The sequence below is a fragment of the Heterodontus francisci genome, chromosome 2, assembly GCF_036365525.1.
Source record: "Heterodontus francisci isolate sHetFra1 chromosome 2, sHetFra1.hap1, whole genome shotgun sequence".
NCBI classification, from domain to species: Eukaryota; Metazoa; Chordata; class Chondrichthyes; order Heterodontiformes; family Heterodontidae; genus Heterodontus; species Heterodontus francisci.
The window spans coordinates 167,550,006-167,565,769 of record NC_090372.1 but is presented as its reverse complement, the minus strand read 5'-3'; the positions used below and the strand labels follow the sequence as shown (position 1 = coordinate 167,565,769).

At 42.6% G+C, this 15,764-nt stretch overlaps 2 protein-coding genes across 8 annotated transcripts in view; both read left to right on the top strand.

The window, feature by feature from the left end:
- The window catches only part of nebl (nebulette), a 433,041-nt gene that overhangs the window by 288,315 nt on the left and 128,962 nt on the right, over positions 1-15,764 (top strand). The window lies entirely within an intron of this gene.
- LOC137348191 (nebulette-like) overlaps positions 1-15,764 on the top strand; it is a 120,453-nt gene that overhangs the window by 40,083 nt on the left and 64,606 nt on the right. For 2 of the 4 annotated variants that reach the window (XM_068013543.1, XM_068013552.1), the window contains 4 exons: positions 9,090-9,138; positions 11,115-11,186; positions 11,554-11,658; positions 13,054-13,164. In XM_068013543.1, coding sequence (XP_067869644.1) covers positions 11,629-11,658; positions 13,054-13,164 — 141 coding nt within the window. In that variant the 5' untranslated portion in view covers positions 9,090-9,138; positions 11,115-11,186; positions 11,554-11,628. Of the gene's footprint in view, positions 1-9,089; positions 9,139-10,955; positions 11,034-11,114; positions 11,187-11,553; positions 11,659-13,053; positions 13,165-15,764 lie in introns of those variants that run through there. The other 2 variants (XM_068013536.1, XM_068013527.1) reach the window with 1 other exon arrangement.

The window sequence follows — 15,764 nt, the reverse complement described above, 5'->3', positions numbered from 1 at the left end:
CCACACGGCAGCTCATTTAAATGGCCAGGGCGGCCCGCACCCCTTCCCCCACCCCCCACCAAATCACCTGGAAGGGGTGGGCCATCCGTCGCCTGTGTGCAGGTGCTGGCACCATTTTTAAAGGACAGTCAACCCTGCTGGCACATTTAAATTTTTAAAGAAGTAAACCCCCAAAATTAAATAAATGAATTAATAATGCCACTTTCCCACCCCCTGAATAACAATTACAGTAACTATTTGCGCCCCCACCAAAACACTTACCTTTTATATATGACCTTCCCCCGAACAGCACAATGTTTAAAGGTCAACCCTTCCCACCATCCCCTACAACTATTCTGTTTATTTGACCCTGTTTTCCCATCCCCCCCCAACCCCCGCACTGCACTGAAAATCTTACCCCCTTCCCCCTCCCCACCAGTGTGGCACTGCGTTTCCCCGGATGGGGATTTGAAGGCGCGGGATTGCCAGCTGCCATGCCAAAGATCGCGGCAGGCCCTCAACATCGCAGGTAAGTCTATTTAAATGTATTCATTTTATTGATTTGAATATTTTAATTGTGGTCCCGTCGCCCAGTGATGGTGTGGGGGGGGAGACGCTGCCATGGAGTCTCACCCCCGTCGGGAGGATCAGAGGGAGCCCTCATGGCGTCGAGGTCCGTGGTGGCCTCATCCAGCGCCATCTTCATGCCCCCCCCCCCCCATGCCACGGAACCTGACACCTGGGGGAGAACAAAATCCAGCCCACTGCCTAACATGTACTAAGGTTTTATATAGATTCTCCATTACATCTTGGCTTTCACATTCCTTGTCATTTTCCATAAAAATTAGTTTGTATGGTCTTACCCACTTGTGGTGCTTTCCTTAAAATCTTGTGAAGCTGAACTCCAAAATCTCTCTATTCTTCAGTTTTCCAGCTTTCTCCCATTCCAAGTGTAATAATAAGCTTTTTAACTAAAATGTATCCCCTCTCAGTTACTGACATTGAATTCCTCGAAAGTTCCTCCCCGCCCTAGTCCAGAGCTCAAATCATTCTCTGGTTTTTCTACCTTTCCCATGCCCTCTCCGAGCTTAGACCCACCTCCTGCTCCTTGACCCTATTCTAACTAAACAGCTGATCACCCAGTTCCCTTCCTTGATCCTAAGTTAGCTGATATCGTTAATGGTTCTCTCCCTTCATGTTCTGTCCTCTCTCCTTGAAATCTGCCATCATCATCCCTCTGCTCAAAACATCAACCCTTGATTCCTCCTTCTTTGCAAGCTACCACCCCATCTCTAACGTCCCTTTCCTAAGCCCTAGAATGAGTTGCCATCTCCAGAATCCGTGCCCATCTTTCCCTGAAGTCCATGTTTAAATCCCTCAAATCAGGTTTCTGCCCCGCTATGATACTGAAATGGCTAAATCAAAGTCACAAATGACATCCTATGTGATTGTGAGAAAGGTAAACTTTCCCTCTTTGTCCTTCTCATCCTGTCTGAGGTCTTTTGACACTATTGATCATCATCATCTCCAATATTGTCCACCTGGGTGCAGCTGCTCTTGTCTGGTTCCATTCTTATCTAATTGTAGCCAGAGAATCACCTGCAGTGACTTTTTTTCCCACTCCTGCACTGTGACCTCTGGTGTCCCCCAAGGATCTATCCTTGGCCCCTTGCTATTTCTCATTGACTTGCTGCCTCTTGGTGGCATTATCTGAGAACACAGCGTCACTTTTCACAGGTTCACTGACGACACCCAGCTCTACCTCACCACTATCTCTCTTGACCCCTTCACTGTCTCTGGAAGGACCGCTACAAACTCTGTTCCCAATTCACTGACTCCATTCAACTCCTTGGCAACTGTCTGAGGCTGAACCAGACTGTGTGCAACCTTGGCGCCATATTTGGCTCTGAAATGAACTTCTGACCACGTATCCGTGCCATCACTAAGACCACGTATTTCCACCTCCATAATATTGCCTGACTCAGCTCCTACCTCAGCTCATGTGCTGCTGAATCCTTCACCAGTGTCTTTGTTTTCTCTAGACTTAGATATTACAACAGACCCCTGGCTGGCCTCCCACCTTCTACCCTCTATTAATTTGAGATCATCCAGAACACAGTGGCGCAGTGGTTAGCACCGCAGCCTCACAGCTGCAGGGACCCGGGTTCGATTCCGGGTACTGCCTGTGTGGAGTTTGCAAGTTCTCCCTGTGTCTGCGTGGGTTTTCTCCGGGTGCCCCGGTTTCCTCCCACAAGCCAAAAGACTTGCAGGTTGATAGGTAAATTGGCCATTATAAATTGTCACTAGTATAGGTAGGTGGTAGGGAAATATAGGGACAGGTGGGGATGTTTGGTAGGAATATGGGATTAGTGTAGAATTAGTATAAATGGGTGGTTGATGTTCGGCACAGACTCGGTGGGCCGAAGGGCCTGTTTCAGTGCTGTATCTCTAATCTAATCTAATCTAATCTAACTCTACTGCCATGTCCTGTCTTTCACCATGTCCCATTCACCCATCCCCCCTGTGCTCACTGACCTAGATTGGCTCCTGGTTAAGCATGTCTCAATTAAAATTCTGATTGTTGTTTCCAAATCTCTCCATGGTCTTGCCACTCCCTATTTCTGTAATCTCCTCCAGCCTCACAACTCTCCGATATATCTGCACTCCTCTAATTCTGGCCTCTTGAACATCCCCAGTTTTAATCACTGCACCATTGGTGGCTGTCCCTTCAGTTGCCAAGGCCTAAAGCTGTTGGAACTCCCTTCCTAAGCCACTCTGCTTTTCTACTTTTCTTTCCCCTGTTAAAATGCTCCTTCAAACCTACCTCTATGACCAAGCTTTTGGTCATCTGCCCTAATATCAATATATGTGGCTGAACATCTTTATGACACTCCTGTGAAATGTCTTGGGTTGTTTCATTACATTAAAGGCGCTATATAAATACAACTTGTTGAATTCCATTCATCACCTTTTCTCCATATGTAGCCACTTCCCTTAAAGTTTTTGCAACAAACTTTAAGATCTTCTGATATGTAATTTCTCCTCCACCTCTGCCCACCCCCATACCAGATTTAATATGTTATGGGAGCTCGGTCTGTTACCAAAAGTTCAGGTAGAGATGGAGTGAAAAATCTACTGTTTCCGTCTAAAATTCTGGGGATGATAAACTCTCAAAATATGATCACTGTGAAAGTCCTGCCCTAATCCATGATCAGCAATATAACTTTTGACATGGCTTTTCCATCAGCAGTTATCTTGCCCTATGTTATGCACATCTGGAATTCTGCTCTTTACCATTTTGCATTCATTTGTCATTGTCTTAGAGGTCTCCAATCACTTTTAGAGGGTCTGCCCCCAGCCACACCTAAATGAGTTACAGTTAAATGGTTTTCTGCCAGAGTAATGTCTTAATTTCTTGTTAAATCATTCTGTTTGATAAATCCTCCTGACTTTTCCACCAACTTGGGAGTTCCCCAATATTCTTCTCTCCAGCTAACATTGCTATTATTATTTATTTATCAGAAATATAGTTGGGAAGTGGAAGCACTGTTAATAAAAGCATATTTAACCACTGTTTGACCACGATATCAAGCAAAGCTTTACATATATGCCTGGAAGATGATCAAAATAGCAGGAAATAAGTGAAAATGTTGGGTATTTTATCAAGAAGGTTGTAATTCACCAACTGAATATAAACAATGATGGACAGGAGCAGCAAATTTATTTCACAGAATCACAGAATCGTTACAGTACAGAAGTAGGCCATTCGGCCCATTGTGTCTGCACTGGCTCTCTGAAAGAGTAAATCCCTCAGTTCCATTCCCCTGCTTTCTCCCCAAAACCCTGCACATTCTTCCTTTTCATATAACTGTCTAATTCTCTTTTGAATGCTTCAATTGAACCTGCCTCCACCATGCTCTCAGGCAGCGTATTCCAGACCTTAACCACTCGCTACGTGAAAAAGTTTTTCCTCATGTCACTTTTGCTTCCCTTACCAAAAACTTTAAATCTGTGCCCTCTCATTCTCGATCCCTTCACAAGTGGGAACAGTTTCTCTCTATCTACTCTGTCCAGACCCTCATGATTTTGAATTCCTCTATCAAATCACCTCTCAGTCTTTTTTTCTCCAAGAAAACAGTCCTAACTTCTCCAATCTACCTTCATAACCCCCTTTAGAATTATACCCTTTATTCTATATTGTCTCTCCATGTTTTTCCTGCCAAAATGAATCACTTCACATTTCTCTGCATTGAACTTCATCTGCTACCTGTCTGCCCATTCCACCAACTTCTCTATGTCCTTTTGAAGCTCTACTCTATCCACCTCCTCAGTTCACAATGCTTCCAAGTTTTGTATCATCTGCAAACTTTGAAATTGTGCCCTATACACCAAGGTCTAGGTGATTAATATATATCAAGTAAAGCAATGGTCCCAACACTGATCCCTGGGGAACTCCACTACAAACCTTCGTCCAGCCTGAAAAACATCCATTAACCACTGTAGCTAATTTCGTATCCATGTTGCAACTGTGCCTTTTATTCCACGAGCTATAATTTGCGCACAAGTCTTGTGTGGCACTGTATCAAAAGCCTTTTGAAAGTCCATGTACACCACATCAACAGCATTGGTCTCATCAACCCTCTCTGTTACCTCCTCAAAAAACTCCAGCAAGTTAGTTAAACATTATTTTCCTTTAAGAAATCCATGCTGGCTTTCTTTAATTAACTCGCATTTGTTCATGTGACTATTGATTTTGTCCCGAATTATTTTTTCTACAAGTTTTACCACCACCAAAGGTAAACTGACTTGCCTGTAGTTGCTGGGCTTATCTTTACGCCTTTTTTTGAACATGGGTGTAATGTTTGCAATTCTCAAGTCCTCTGGCACCACCCCCGAGTCTAAGACTGTAAAATTATGGTCAGTGCCTCTGCGAATTCCACCCTCACTTCCCTCAGTATCCTTGGATGCATCTCATCTGGTCCTGGTACCTTATCCACTTTCAGTACAGACAGCCAACCTAATACTTCCTCTTTATCAATTTTAAACCCCTCTAGTGTCTGCTTACCTCCTCTTTTAACATTGCCTGGGTTGCATCTTCTTCCTTGGTAAAGACAGATGAAAAGTATTCACTTAATACCTCAGCTATGCCCTCTGCCTCCATGTGTAAATCCCCTTTCTGGTCCCTAATCGGCCCCACTCTTCCTTTTACCACCCTTTTACTATTTATTTGCTTATAGAAATCTTTGGGATTTCCTTTAATGCTAGCTGCCAGTCTCTTCTCATGCTCTCTCTTTGCTTCTCTTATTTGCTTTTTCACTTCCCCTCTGGATCATCTATATTCAGCCTGGTTCTTAGTAGTATTTTCTACCTGGCATCTGTGATAAGCACACTTTTTCTTCTTTATCATAACCTCTACCTCTTTTGTCATTCAGGGAGCTCTGCATTTGTTTGCCCTCCTTTTCGCCTTTGAGGGAACATACCTTGACTGTGCCTGAACTATCTCTTCTTTGAAGGTAGCCCATTGTTCATCTACCAGTTTTCCTGCCAGCTTTTGACTCCAGTTTATTCGCCCCAGCTCTATTCACCCCAGCTCCATTCACCCCATTGAAATTAGCCTTCCCCCAGTTAATTATTCTTACCCTGGATTGCTCTTTGTTCTTTTCCATAGTCGGCCTAAACCTTATGATACAATGATCACTGCTCCCTAAATGCTCTCCTACTGATACTTGATCCACTTGGCCCACCTCATTGCCAAGAACCAGGTCTAGCAGTGCCTCCTTTCTTGTTGGACTTGCAACATACTGTAGAAAATTTTCCTAAACACACTCTAGGAACTCTTGCCCCTCACTGCCCTTTACACTACTACTATGTTTGGATAATTAAAGTCCCCCATTATAACTACCGTATAATTTTTGCACCTCTCTGAAATGTCCTTGCAAATTTGTTCCTCCACGTCCTTCCCACTGCTTGGTGGCCTATAGACAACACTGAGCAATGTAACCGCACCTTTTTTGTTCCTTAGCTCTAGCCAAATTGATTCTGTCCTTGACCCCTCTGGGACATCCTTTTTCTCCAGCACTGCAATGCTCACTTTAATCAATACTGCCACCGCTCCCCATTTTTTCCCTTTCCTATCTTTCCTGAACACCTTGTATCCGGGAATATTTAACACCAGGTCCTGCCCTTCTTTGAGCCAGGTCTCTGTTATAGCCACAACCTTATATTTCCACATGGCAATCTACACCTGTACCTCACCAGTCTTATTAATCACACTCCGTGCATTCACACACATGCACATTAATCCTGATTCAGATTTTATTACTTTCTCCCTTCCTCTGACCCCACCTAATAACTTACTATTCCCTACTCCCGTGCTATCTATCTCCCCCAGTATTCTGTGCATTTTGGTATTCCTCTCTGATACTTGCTCCTGGTTCCCACACCCCTGACAAGTTACCAGTTTTGCTTCTGTCCAATCTGAGCTCCCTCTCATGTTCCCATTCCCCTGACAATTTAGTTTAAATCCTCCCCAACAGCACTAGCAAATCTCCCTGCGAGGATATTCATCCCAGTCCTGCTAAATGCAATTTGTCCATCTTGTACAGGTCCCACCTGCCCCAGAACCTGTCCCAATGTCTCAGAAATCTGGTTCCCTCCCTCCTACACCAATTCTCCAGCCACATGTTCAGTCACTCAATTCCCCTGTTCCTATGCTCACTTGCACGTGGGACTGGGAGTAATCCTGAGATTACTGCTTTTGAGGTCCTACTTTTTAATCTCCTTCCTAGCTCCCTAAAATCTGCTTTCAGGACCTCATCCCCCTTCTTACCTATGCCATTGGTATCAATGTGGACTACGACCTCTGGCTGTTCACCCTCCCCCATAAGAATATCCTGCAGCCACTCCGTGACATCCTTGACCCTGACACCAGGTAGGCAACACACTATCCTGGAGTCACATTTACCGCCGCAGAAACACCTGTCTGTTCTCCTAACTGACGAATCCCCTACCATTACTGCTCCTCCACTCTTCTTCCTTCCCTCCTGTGCAGCAGAGCCACCTGTGATGCCACAAACTTGGCTCTGACTGCACTCCTCTAATGAACCATCACCCTCACTGGTATCCAAAATGGAAAACTGATTAGCGAGTGAGATCTTATCAGGGGATTCCTGCACTACCTGCCTGGGTCTCTTAGACTGCCTGGCGGTCAACCATTACCTATCTGCTTGCATGCTCCTAACCTGTGGTGTGACCACCTCCCTAAACGTGCTACCCTCTATCCTCTGCCTCGCGGATGCACAACAGTGACTCTAGCCTTCGCTCGAGTTCTGAAACCCGGAGCTCAAGCTTCTGCAGCCGGTGACACTTCCTGCAGATGTGTTTGGCTGGGACACATGGTGCATCTATGATTTCCCACATGCCACAGGCTGTACATTCCACTCGACAGAGTTGCCCTGCCATACCTTAACTTTACAGACTATTTATTATAAGTAGAATAGCTTACCAGGTGCTCACAAACCAGCTCCTTCCACTGCACCGAAGCAAGAATCAATTTAGGGCAACCTAGAGATAGATCAGTAGAACTGGTGAACTTGATGCTATATTTAGCCATTTAAAATCTAATCAAACTTAAAATGGAACTGTAAATTTTATAGCTTAAGCAACTATGAATGAGGTTAATGAAATATTTTCCTTAATTTTAACTATGCTGCATTTAGGAACAATTTATATCTGTAATCTGCAAATGATTATTTCAATGCAAGTGAACAAAAGTTATGGTTCTGGGCTTAGCGATACTGCAATAAGTGGAGGGGGGGGGGGGGAAGGGGGGGAATTTTATGCCATTCTCCCCGCGTCTGGTTTGGAGGCGGGAGAGCACAGAATTGGGCGGGATGGTGGCAGGTGGGCCTGTTGCCTCACGGCCAACCTGCCAAGCTAATTCATGCAGGTTACTGCCAGCTCCAGCGGTGGGTGGGGGTGGGGGGGGGCGGGGTGGCCCCTCGTTAAAAGGCACTTAGTGCCTGAACAAGGGACCCAGCATTGGCAAGGGGGGGCCTACTGAGAGCCACCCCCCTGCCCTTGCTGCTGAGCACCCCCCAGTGACTCCACCCAGTGAAACCCCTCCCACCCTGACTTACCTGTGGCCTGGTTCCAGCACCTCTGGTGAGTGCTGTACCAGCAGCATCCACCACCTGCACAATGGTGCTGCTCAGTTAAAGAGATGCAGGCCTCTGATTGGCCAGCAGCTCTCAGCGGGCGGGACATCAGTCACCAGGCTCCTCAATCTCGGGGAAGGCCTACTGCTGTCCACTTAAGTGCTTAAATGGCATATAATCCGGTGGGCCTTCCCCAGACAGGCGGGGCTCCCGTCAGCAAGATAAAATCCACCCCCAACCCCATTTCAAATAATTTCTGGATTAATTTTTGAGATTGACCTCATGCTGCAAAGATGCCTAAAATGGGTTAGTTAGCATCAGTTGTATATAAGCCTTAATCATGGAATGATAGGACATGAGCGAAAAAGAACTAGGGCACAAGTAACACCAAATGTTTGAGATACAATATGGAGTCTTACAGACTTACTTGGTATGATGCAAGAGTTCAAGAGCCCTGGAGTAACATATAACTAGTAAATTATAATTTGTCAGGGTAAATCCCAATATTTGAAATGTGAAGATGGGCTGTACGTCCAGATGCATGTTGGTATACGATTGGTGTGGTTGATAAAGTTTCATTATGACTGGGCACTTTCAGTGGTCAAAAACATATTTTGCAAATGGATATATTTTCATATATGTAGTATAATGTTGTGCTTTAAAAAAAAATTAAAATCCACCTGACATTCTGTAGCTTGTAATCAATCTAGATACCATGCAATACTTTCAGCCTTGCTTATACACACCAACTGGCCCAGTAGCTTGGTGTCAACAGCAATATTACAGTATATACAATCCTAAAAGTTATTTTTGAATAATGTACCGTGATGTGCATGCCTGTATATTTTTTGTAATTTAGGAGCCAGATTAAAGTTGGATCATCATTTGTGAAGGATGGTAATGTAAGAGGGATGATTGTTGAATATGAAGTAATGCATATTTATCTTATTGCAGTTAATGAACTGAGTACCAGAATTTGTCACTTCAGATACTTCAGATTTAGGTTGGTATGCATCTTTAATAAAATGAATTACTAATGTATAGGGATTTAAGACATCACTCTTTGCAGGTGTACCATCATTTTTTAAGACAATTTATGTTCCATTGTGATCGCAGTGCAGCAGCTGTCTCCTTTCTGATAAGGATTTACTGGAAGGAATAGAATGTTTAGTTGTCTAGTGGGAGCTATTAAATATGTAAGTGCATTAGAAATGTTTTTATCTCTTTTTAAAAGCATGAAGACATATATTAACCTTTCATGGCTGTTATGACCAGGTGAGAAAGGTGTCTAGGGGCCCCTGTCATCCTGCACCTGGTCTTACCGTAACAGGGTTTAATTTTAAACACATCGTGTGTTTAGCTCCCCCTTGGTGAATCCTTGTTCACCGCTTTCCAATTATAAGGCAAAGAAACCAGCACAAACAGGTTTTCTTAGGTTTAAAGAAGAAAAGTTGAAATTTATTAAGCTTGATCTTAAACTCTAATTCGGTTGACGCTTACGAATAAATGACGTGCCCACACTAGCATGCATATGTGATACACACATGCAAATAGAGACAGAAAAGAGCAGAAGAAAAATAAAGTGGAAAAGCTTGAGGCAATATCTAAAGAATTTTTGTTACGGTATTTCAAGCTCACTGTAGAGTCCTTGATTGTAGGTTGATCTTGCTTTTCGTTGGGGCCCAGTATTCTTCTTAAACCTTGTTTGCTGGATGAGACTTTTCTCTCTTGGGGCTCATGTGTCTTCAGTGGATTCAGAGGCTTGTGAGAAAGAGATGGGAGCAGGCAGGAGAGATCTTCTCACTCCAGGAGCAATCAGTTTTTCTCAGTTCAAACTCTCTGTGGCTAGTTCAAAACAAAACCCTGGAACAGCCAGTTAGTCATGTGACCAGCTGGTCCAACTAGTCCTGGCCCTTGTGGATTGCATCACCCCAGCAGGCCCTGGAATGCGCTTCCCCACCCTCTCCCAGTCTGGTGATCAACATCCATTGTGGGTTGAATGTGTCAGGGAATGGTCCTTTGGCTGCACAAGCACCATCTGTTAGTATGCAAATGTTTTTTCCAGCCACGGCTGATCTGTTCAACAAGTCATTTCCTCGCTTCAACAACAGTTCATAATCAATGTTCATGTGACAAAACCTCATTCTTGGCAGGTGGAAACTGCATGACAATGGCACATTGTGGAGGACTATATATTGAGGCATATTGGAACAAAATAAGAGTGTTTAACTTTTCAAATGTGTTTGAAGGTCTTTGTTCCTGTTGTATATGATAAATTGAATAAGGTAAAGGCAAATTTGTTGCATGCCATCATCATCTCTTATTAAATATAAAATATTCAGTGTCGGTATGCAAGCTGAGTATACTTCTGCCATTTAATTTGGACAGGGTATTCAACATACTCCAGATAATAGCATTGCATAAATCAACCGCACTTGTTCCAAAGTAATGAAATTTTTCATAGCCCTTCTGGCTGCAAAATACTTTTTATGTGGTCAGCTGGGAGGGAATTTAAACTATTCAGATTTTCTCAGCACCAAACTTAATTAAATTCTTAACTCATGCAGACAGAGTTTAGGTCGGATGTGAAAAAAAATGTTAATCTTAAAAAAAAAAAGTCACTCTCTCCAACGAGGAATGGCAACTGGGCCATCTGTGAAGCTTTTGGATTCACTTCTGTTGAATTCTTGAGATAAAGGCCATCAACTTATCAAGTGCTTGCTAAATTAGGATGTGGTCTTAAACCATCTTCTACGTAGCGGGCGTTAGAATAGACTATTGCGAAGCAGTTGCAGCGACTGAAACATTTGTTGTGAGCGTGTTTTTAATTCAGTTATTTAAAAAAAAATGAGGGTTCATAATTCCAGAGAAGAGGACAGAGAAGAAGAACAGGATGAGGTTAAAAATTTCATAGTTCTGTTATATTTTAGTAACCTTTCATGAAAAGTTATTAGAGCAATATTGATTTTTTTTCCTCAGATACTCAGTACACCCATTGTGAAAGACTGGAGTATTGAATTTGCCCAGAAATGCAGTGATCAGATAAGTGATGTAAGTTTTTTTTGTTGAAACAGTATCTTGATGAAATGGACACAATCAACATTCGTATTTTGTTGTGATGTTAGTCACTTCATCCCTCAGGAAAATGGTTGGTTCTCACTTTGTATGTTGTGATATCAATGTGGTCAGTTGTTTGGCATTAAATTATTTGGACTGATTTGAATATTCTGTATTAATTTCTCAGTTTTTTTTTTAAGTCTCATCAGTTTTATTACTATTGGAATGTAACAAATGGAATGACTTGCATGGGTAAACGGAACAGTGCATCTGTTTAAAATGGTGGCATATATTTGCTGAAAGGTTATTGAGTGACCTTGCGGTTTTCAGTTTGTGTTACTGACATTGATTTTCTTTTTAGGTTAAATACAAAGAACAACATTTAAAGTCAAGGGGAAAGTATACTTTTGTGCCAGATACACCTCAACAACAATGTATGAAAAATGCAACTGTTCTTATTTCTCAGGTAAGCCATATAGAATTTCTTTCCTAAATTAATGCAAAATAATTGTCTGTGCTGTTAAGTTTCTGCCATGCCATGTACTTTAGTTGAATTACACTGGACTAAGAGAAATGCGTCATTACAGGCTGAAAATTTGCAGAACTTGATACTGGTGGCTGAGTCAGGATTTTGCTTCTTAGAGTTTGTGGGTCATAGAGAGGGCGATAATTAGCAAAGGGCTGGCCAGCACCAATACAGTTGTGTTTCTGTCACCTTTCCATTTCCATGGAAACTTTTTGTTGGGCTGCCTTGGAGGGGGTTAACAGCTCTTCCTTCTCCTCTTCCAAAAACAGCAATGGTTCCCTCAATTCTTCAGCAAGGAGGTGAAGAAACCATTAAAAACTGTGATTTTGTCAAATCAGTGGACTGAATTTTCTCAAATCCAAGGTTGTCCTGCTGCCAGCACCGAAAGTGGGTTGTGAGTCTATGTGGACGGGCAGCAGGACTCTGGGTGGGATATTACTGGCAGTGGCCAATTAAGGGGCTACCATGGCAGCTCCTCTGAGCTTCTAGCCCAATCTGCAGGCCGGCAGCTTGTCGGCCTCAGCAGCGCCACCGAAATGCTTGCTGCTGAGGTTACAGTTAGAAGAAGAGGGTGCCTCCATATTGAAGCACCCTCAAAGTCCAGGTAAGTTTTATTTTACTGTACTGGGGCCAGGCAGGCAGGCCCCGGTGCTTAGAAGGGTTAAAGCCGTCCAGTGGCTACGTCAGAGCCACAGAGCCCCTCTGTGGACCATGGAGCACCCATAAAGGAAGGTCATTAATTGGCCACTTAATTAGTTGGTTTAATTTGCTGCCTGCTCCTGTCAGTGAGCAGCCGCAGGCGTTCCTGCCTCATAATATCCCGAGACAGTGGAAAGACATTGGTCTCCCTTCCCCACGCCATTTTATGAGGCCTTCCGCCTCCCAGCCCGTCTTCAGAGGGCTAGTAAAATCCACCCATGGTGTTTCACGTATAATTGGACCAGACAAAATAAGTATTCTTCTATTGTATATGATTCACAAAGAAAGCTTGGAATGTGCAGTGATGTAAAATCATTCTCAGAAGTAGATAAAAAGTAGGCAAAGCATAACTGATTTTTTTTTCCAAAAATAATGATTTGATAAAATGGACCATTCATTTTAATGAGATATAAATGTTTCCACTTTAATTAATGAGCCCAAAATCATCTCGTTGTATAAGTTTGTGAAAATTCCATCATGTTAACAATCTTGAAAAATGTAAGACTAGATTCACACAAGGTTGCGAAAATTAGTTTTCTTAAAACAACTATTGATCTCTACTAATTTAGGCCTGGATAAAATATTAGTCTGTACTTTCGGTAGTTTAACAGCAAACTGTTTGTTTCTTATTTGCAGACCAAGTACAAAGATGTTGTGAAAAAGGAAAGTTCTAAGTGCTTGTATGCACAGATGCCAGCCACCATTGATACTATATTTGCCAAAGAAGTTTCACAGGTTCTGAGTGAGGTACGGTGATGTAGTCTGTTGTTAATTACTCATAATGCGAGATAAATTCTGTATGCAACACAAGGAGGGAGTAGAGATAGTATTAATATTGCACCCATAATACCAACATCAGACTTGTTAAAATCTTCAGGTGCTGTCACTACTGTGGAGTAAAATACTTTACTTCTGATCAGAATACAAGTGGTGCAAACCTACCTCAATGTTACTTCTTCAAAATTAAAATTTTCCAACATCCTATCCTAATGGCTAAAGTAAACCAAGTAAATTTAGTGCTTCTGTTTGTTTATTTTGTTATTCCTCCTGTTCCAACTGAGATAGAAAATAGTTTGTGTGGTTTATATTTCTTTATCAATATTCAGTAGCCCAAATTGCTGATATTGATGCTGAGATGATAAGATGCAGAAAACACCATCCCTGAAACTTTCCCCACTACTATGTAGGTTGAAGAAGTGAGAGAGAAACAGCAACTACATAGTAGCTTCACTCACTTACTGACAAGTCAGACAGATCCATGTCGTAGAAAGACTTACATTTATATAACACTTTATCAAGCCTTTCAAAGCTCTTCACACATATTTTAGTTCCGTGCAAATCTACATGCTAGGATTTGCAGTCAAATAAATCATATAATGATAATTGAAAGAACAGATTGCAACTCCTAACAGATTGTAGGACCTCCATTAGGAACCTGGAAACTCTGTGCATTAACTTGCTGTTCTAATGGCAATTATGTTTCAATCCTGATTTTTCTAATTGGAATCACAAATCCTGTGAACAAATATGTATAATAATCCTTAGAGAGGTGAAGGTTGAGTGGAGAGTTCATAGAGGTGCTCAAAATCATGAAGGGTCTTGACAGAATAGATAGAGAGAAACTGTTCCCATTGGTGGAAGGGTCGGAATCCAGAGGAAATTGATTTAAGATGATTAGCAAAAGAATCAACAGTGACATGAGGAAAAGCTGTTGTGGTACACCTTTAAGTGTGGTACACATTTAAGAGGATAAGGCTATGTTTTCAACGTACTATGTGACTTCTACTCAGGGTGGGAGGGTGGTGGGGTGAGTCTGGAGGGAATAGGCGTCCAGACCAAACCTGTTTTAAGATAGCTCCTAGTTATATACCTGCAGTACAGTTATAAATAAAGAACCTCGCTACATGTTAACCACTCCCTTATGTATGGTTGGTTTGGTGTATAACTCATACTAACACAAAAGGAGGCAAGCACATCATGGTGGCAGCGGTGGAGATTTTTCGATTCTGAATTCCACAATCTCCAACAAGGTTCAAGTTCACAGGCTTTGGAAGATCTTCAAGGAGACAGAGGAATCTGACTTTTGACTGCATTGTTTGCTACACAACCTGTGTAGGCAGCTCTGCATTTGTGTAGGTTAAGATTAGATTAGATTAGATTAGAGATACAGCACTGAAACAGGCCCTTCGGCCCACCGAGTCTGTGCCGACCATCAACCACCCATTTATACTAATCCTACACTAATCCCATATTCCTACCAAACATCCCCACCTATCCCTATATTTCCCTACCACCTACCTATACTAGTGACAATTTATAATGGCCAATTTACCTATCAACCTGCAAGTCTTTTGGCTTGTGGGAGGAAACCGGAGCACCCGGAGAAAACCCACGCAGACACAGGGAGAACTTGCAAACTCCACACAGGCAGTACCCGGAATCGAACCCGCGTCCCTGGAGCTGTGAGGCTGCGGTGCTAACCACTGCGCCACTGTGCCGCCCTATTGTTTGCACGTTTGCTCTGAGATCGAACCCTTTGCGGACTCGAGCAAAGGGCTCAGTTCTGAAAGGGAGTCAAGAGCCCAGGAGCATTTCAGGGTTAATCTGGACCCACAGAGAGAATCTACAAGTTAGTACAGATCTTCTGCACGAAGTTATCAGACGAGCTATTTTAAAAAAAACTCTTCAGCTCCATTCTGTTATCAATCACAAGAACACAAGAAATAGGAGCAGAAGTAGATCATTCAATATGATCATGACTGATCTTGGGCTTCAGTTCCACTTTCCTGCTGTCATGGTCCTGTAGTTTTTTTTTCAGAATATGCGGTTTGCCTTTAAGGTTTGCAGAGGATCAGTATTGCTTTAAGAGCCAGCAAGCCTTAGGAGTTATAGGACGGTGCATTTTCGTTGCCTTAGAAACAGCCATTTGGAGACTGCGATTCAAAGGGTGCATTCTCGATACCATAGAAACAGCAACTGGGAGTGAGCCTGATGCGATACATTTGTTTCAATTCAGTTTTGAACTGACAGTTAGTAAGACAGTTTGTCCCAACAGAGACACAGACAGAAGACACAGACAGCTGCGATGAGCACACCTGAAAAAGAGCTCTCAACCATTTAAACTGAAGGAAGAGGATTTTTAGTCTGTTTAATTATTATCTCTCAAAATTCTAAAACATCAAGCCAAAACATAGATCTCTGGTAATTTAAATCGAAGAAAGGGAAGTTAGACTGGGACAATCTTTTATCCCTTAAAAAACTCTAAAGTCTGATTGATTCCATTGAAAGTGTTTTCAAGTTGTCAATTGTTGAAATTCGCTGGAGAAGGAAAGCATCACCTATTGAAG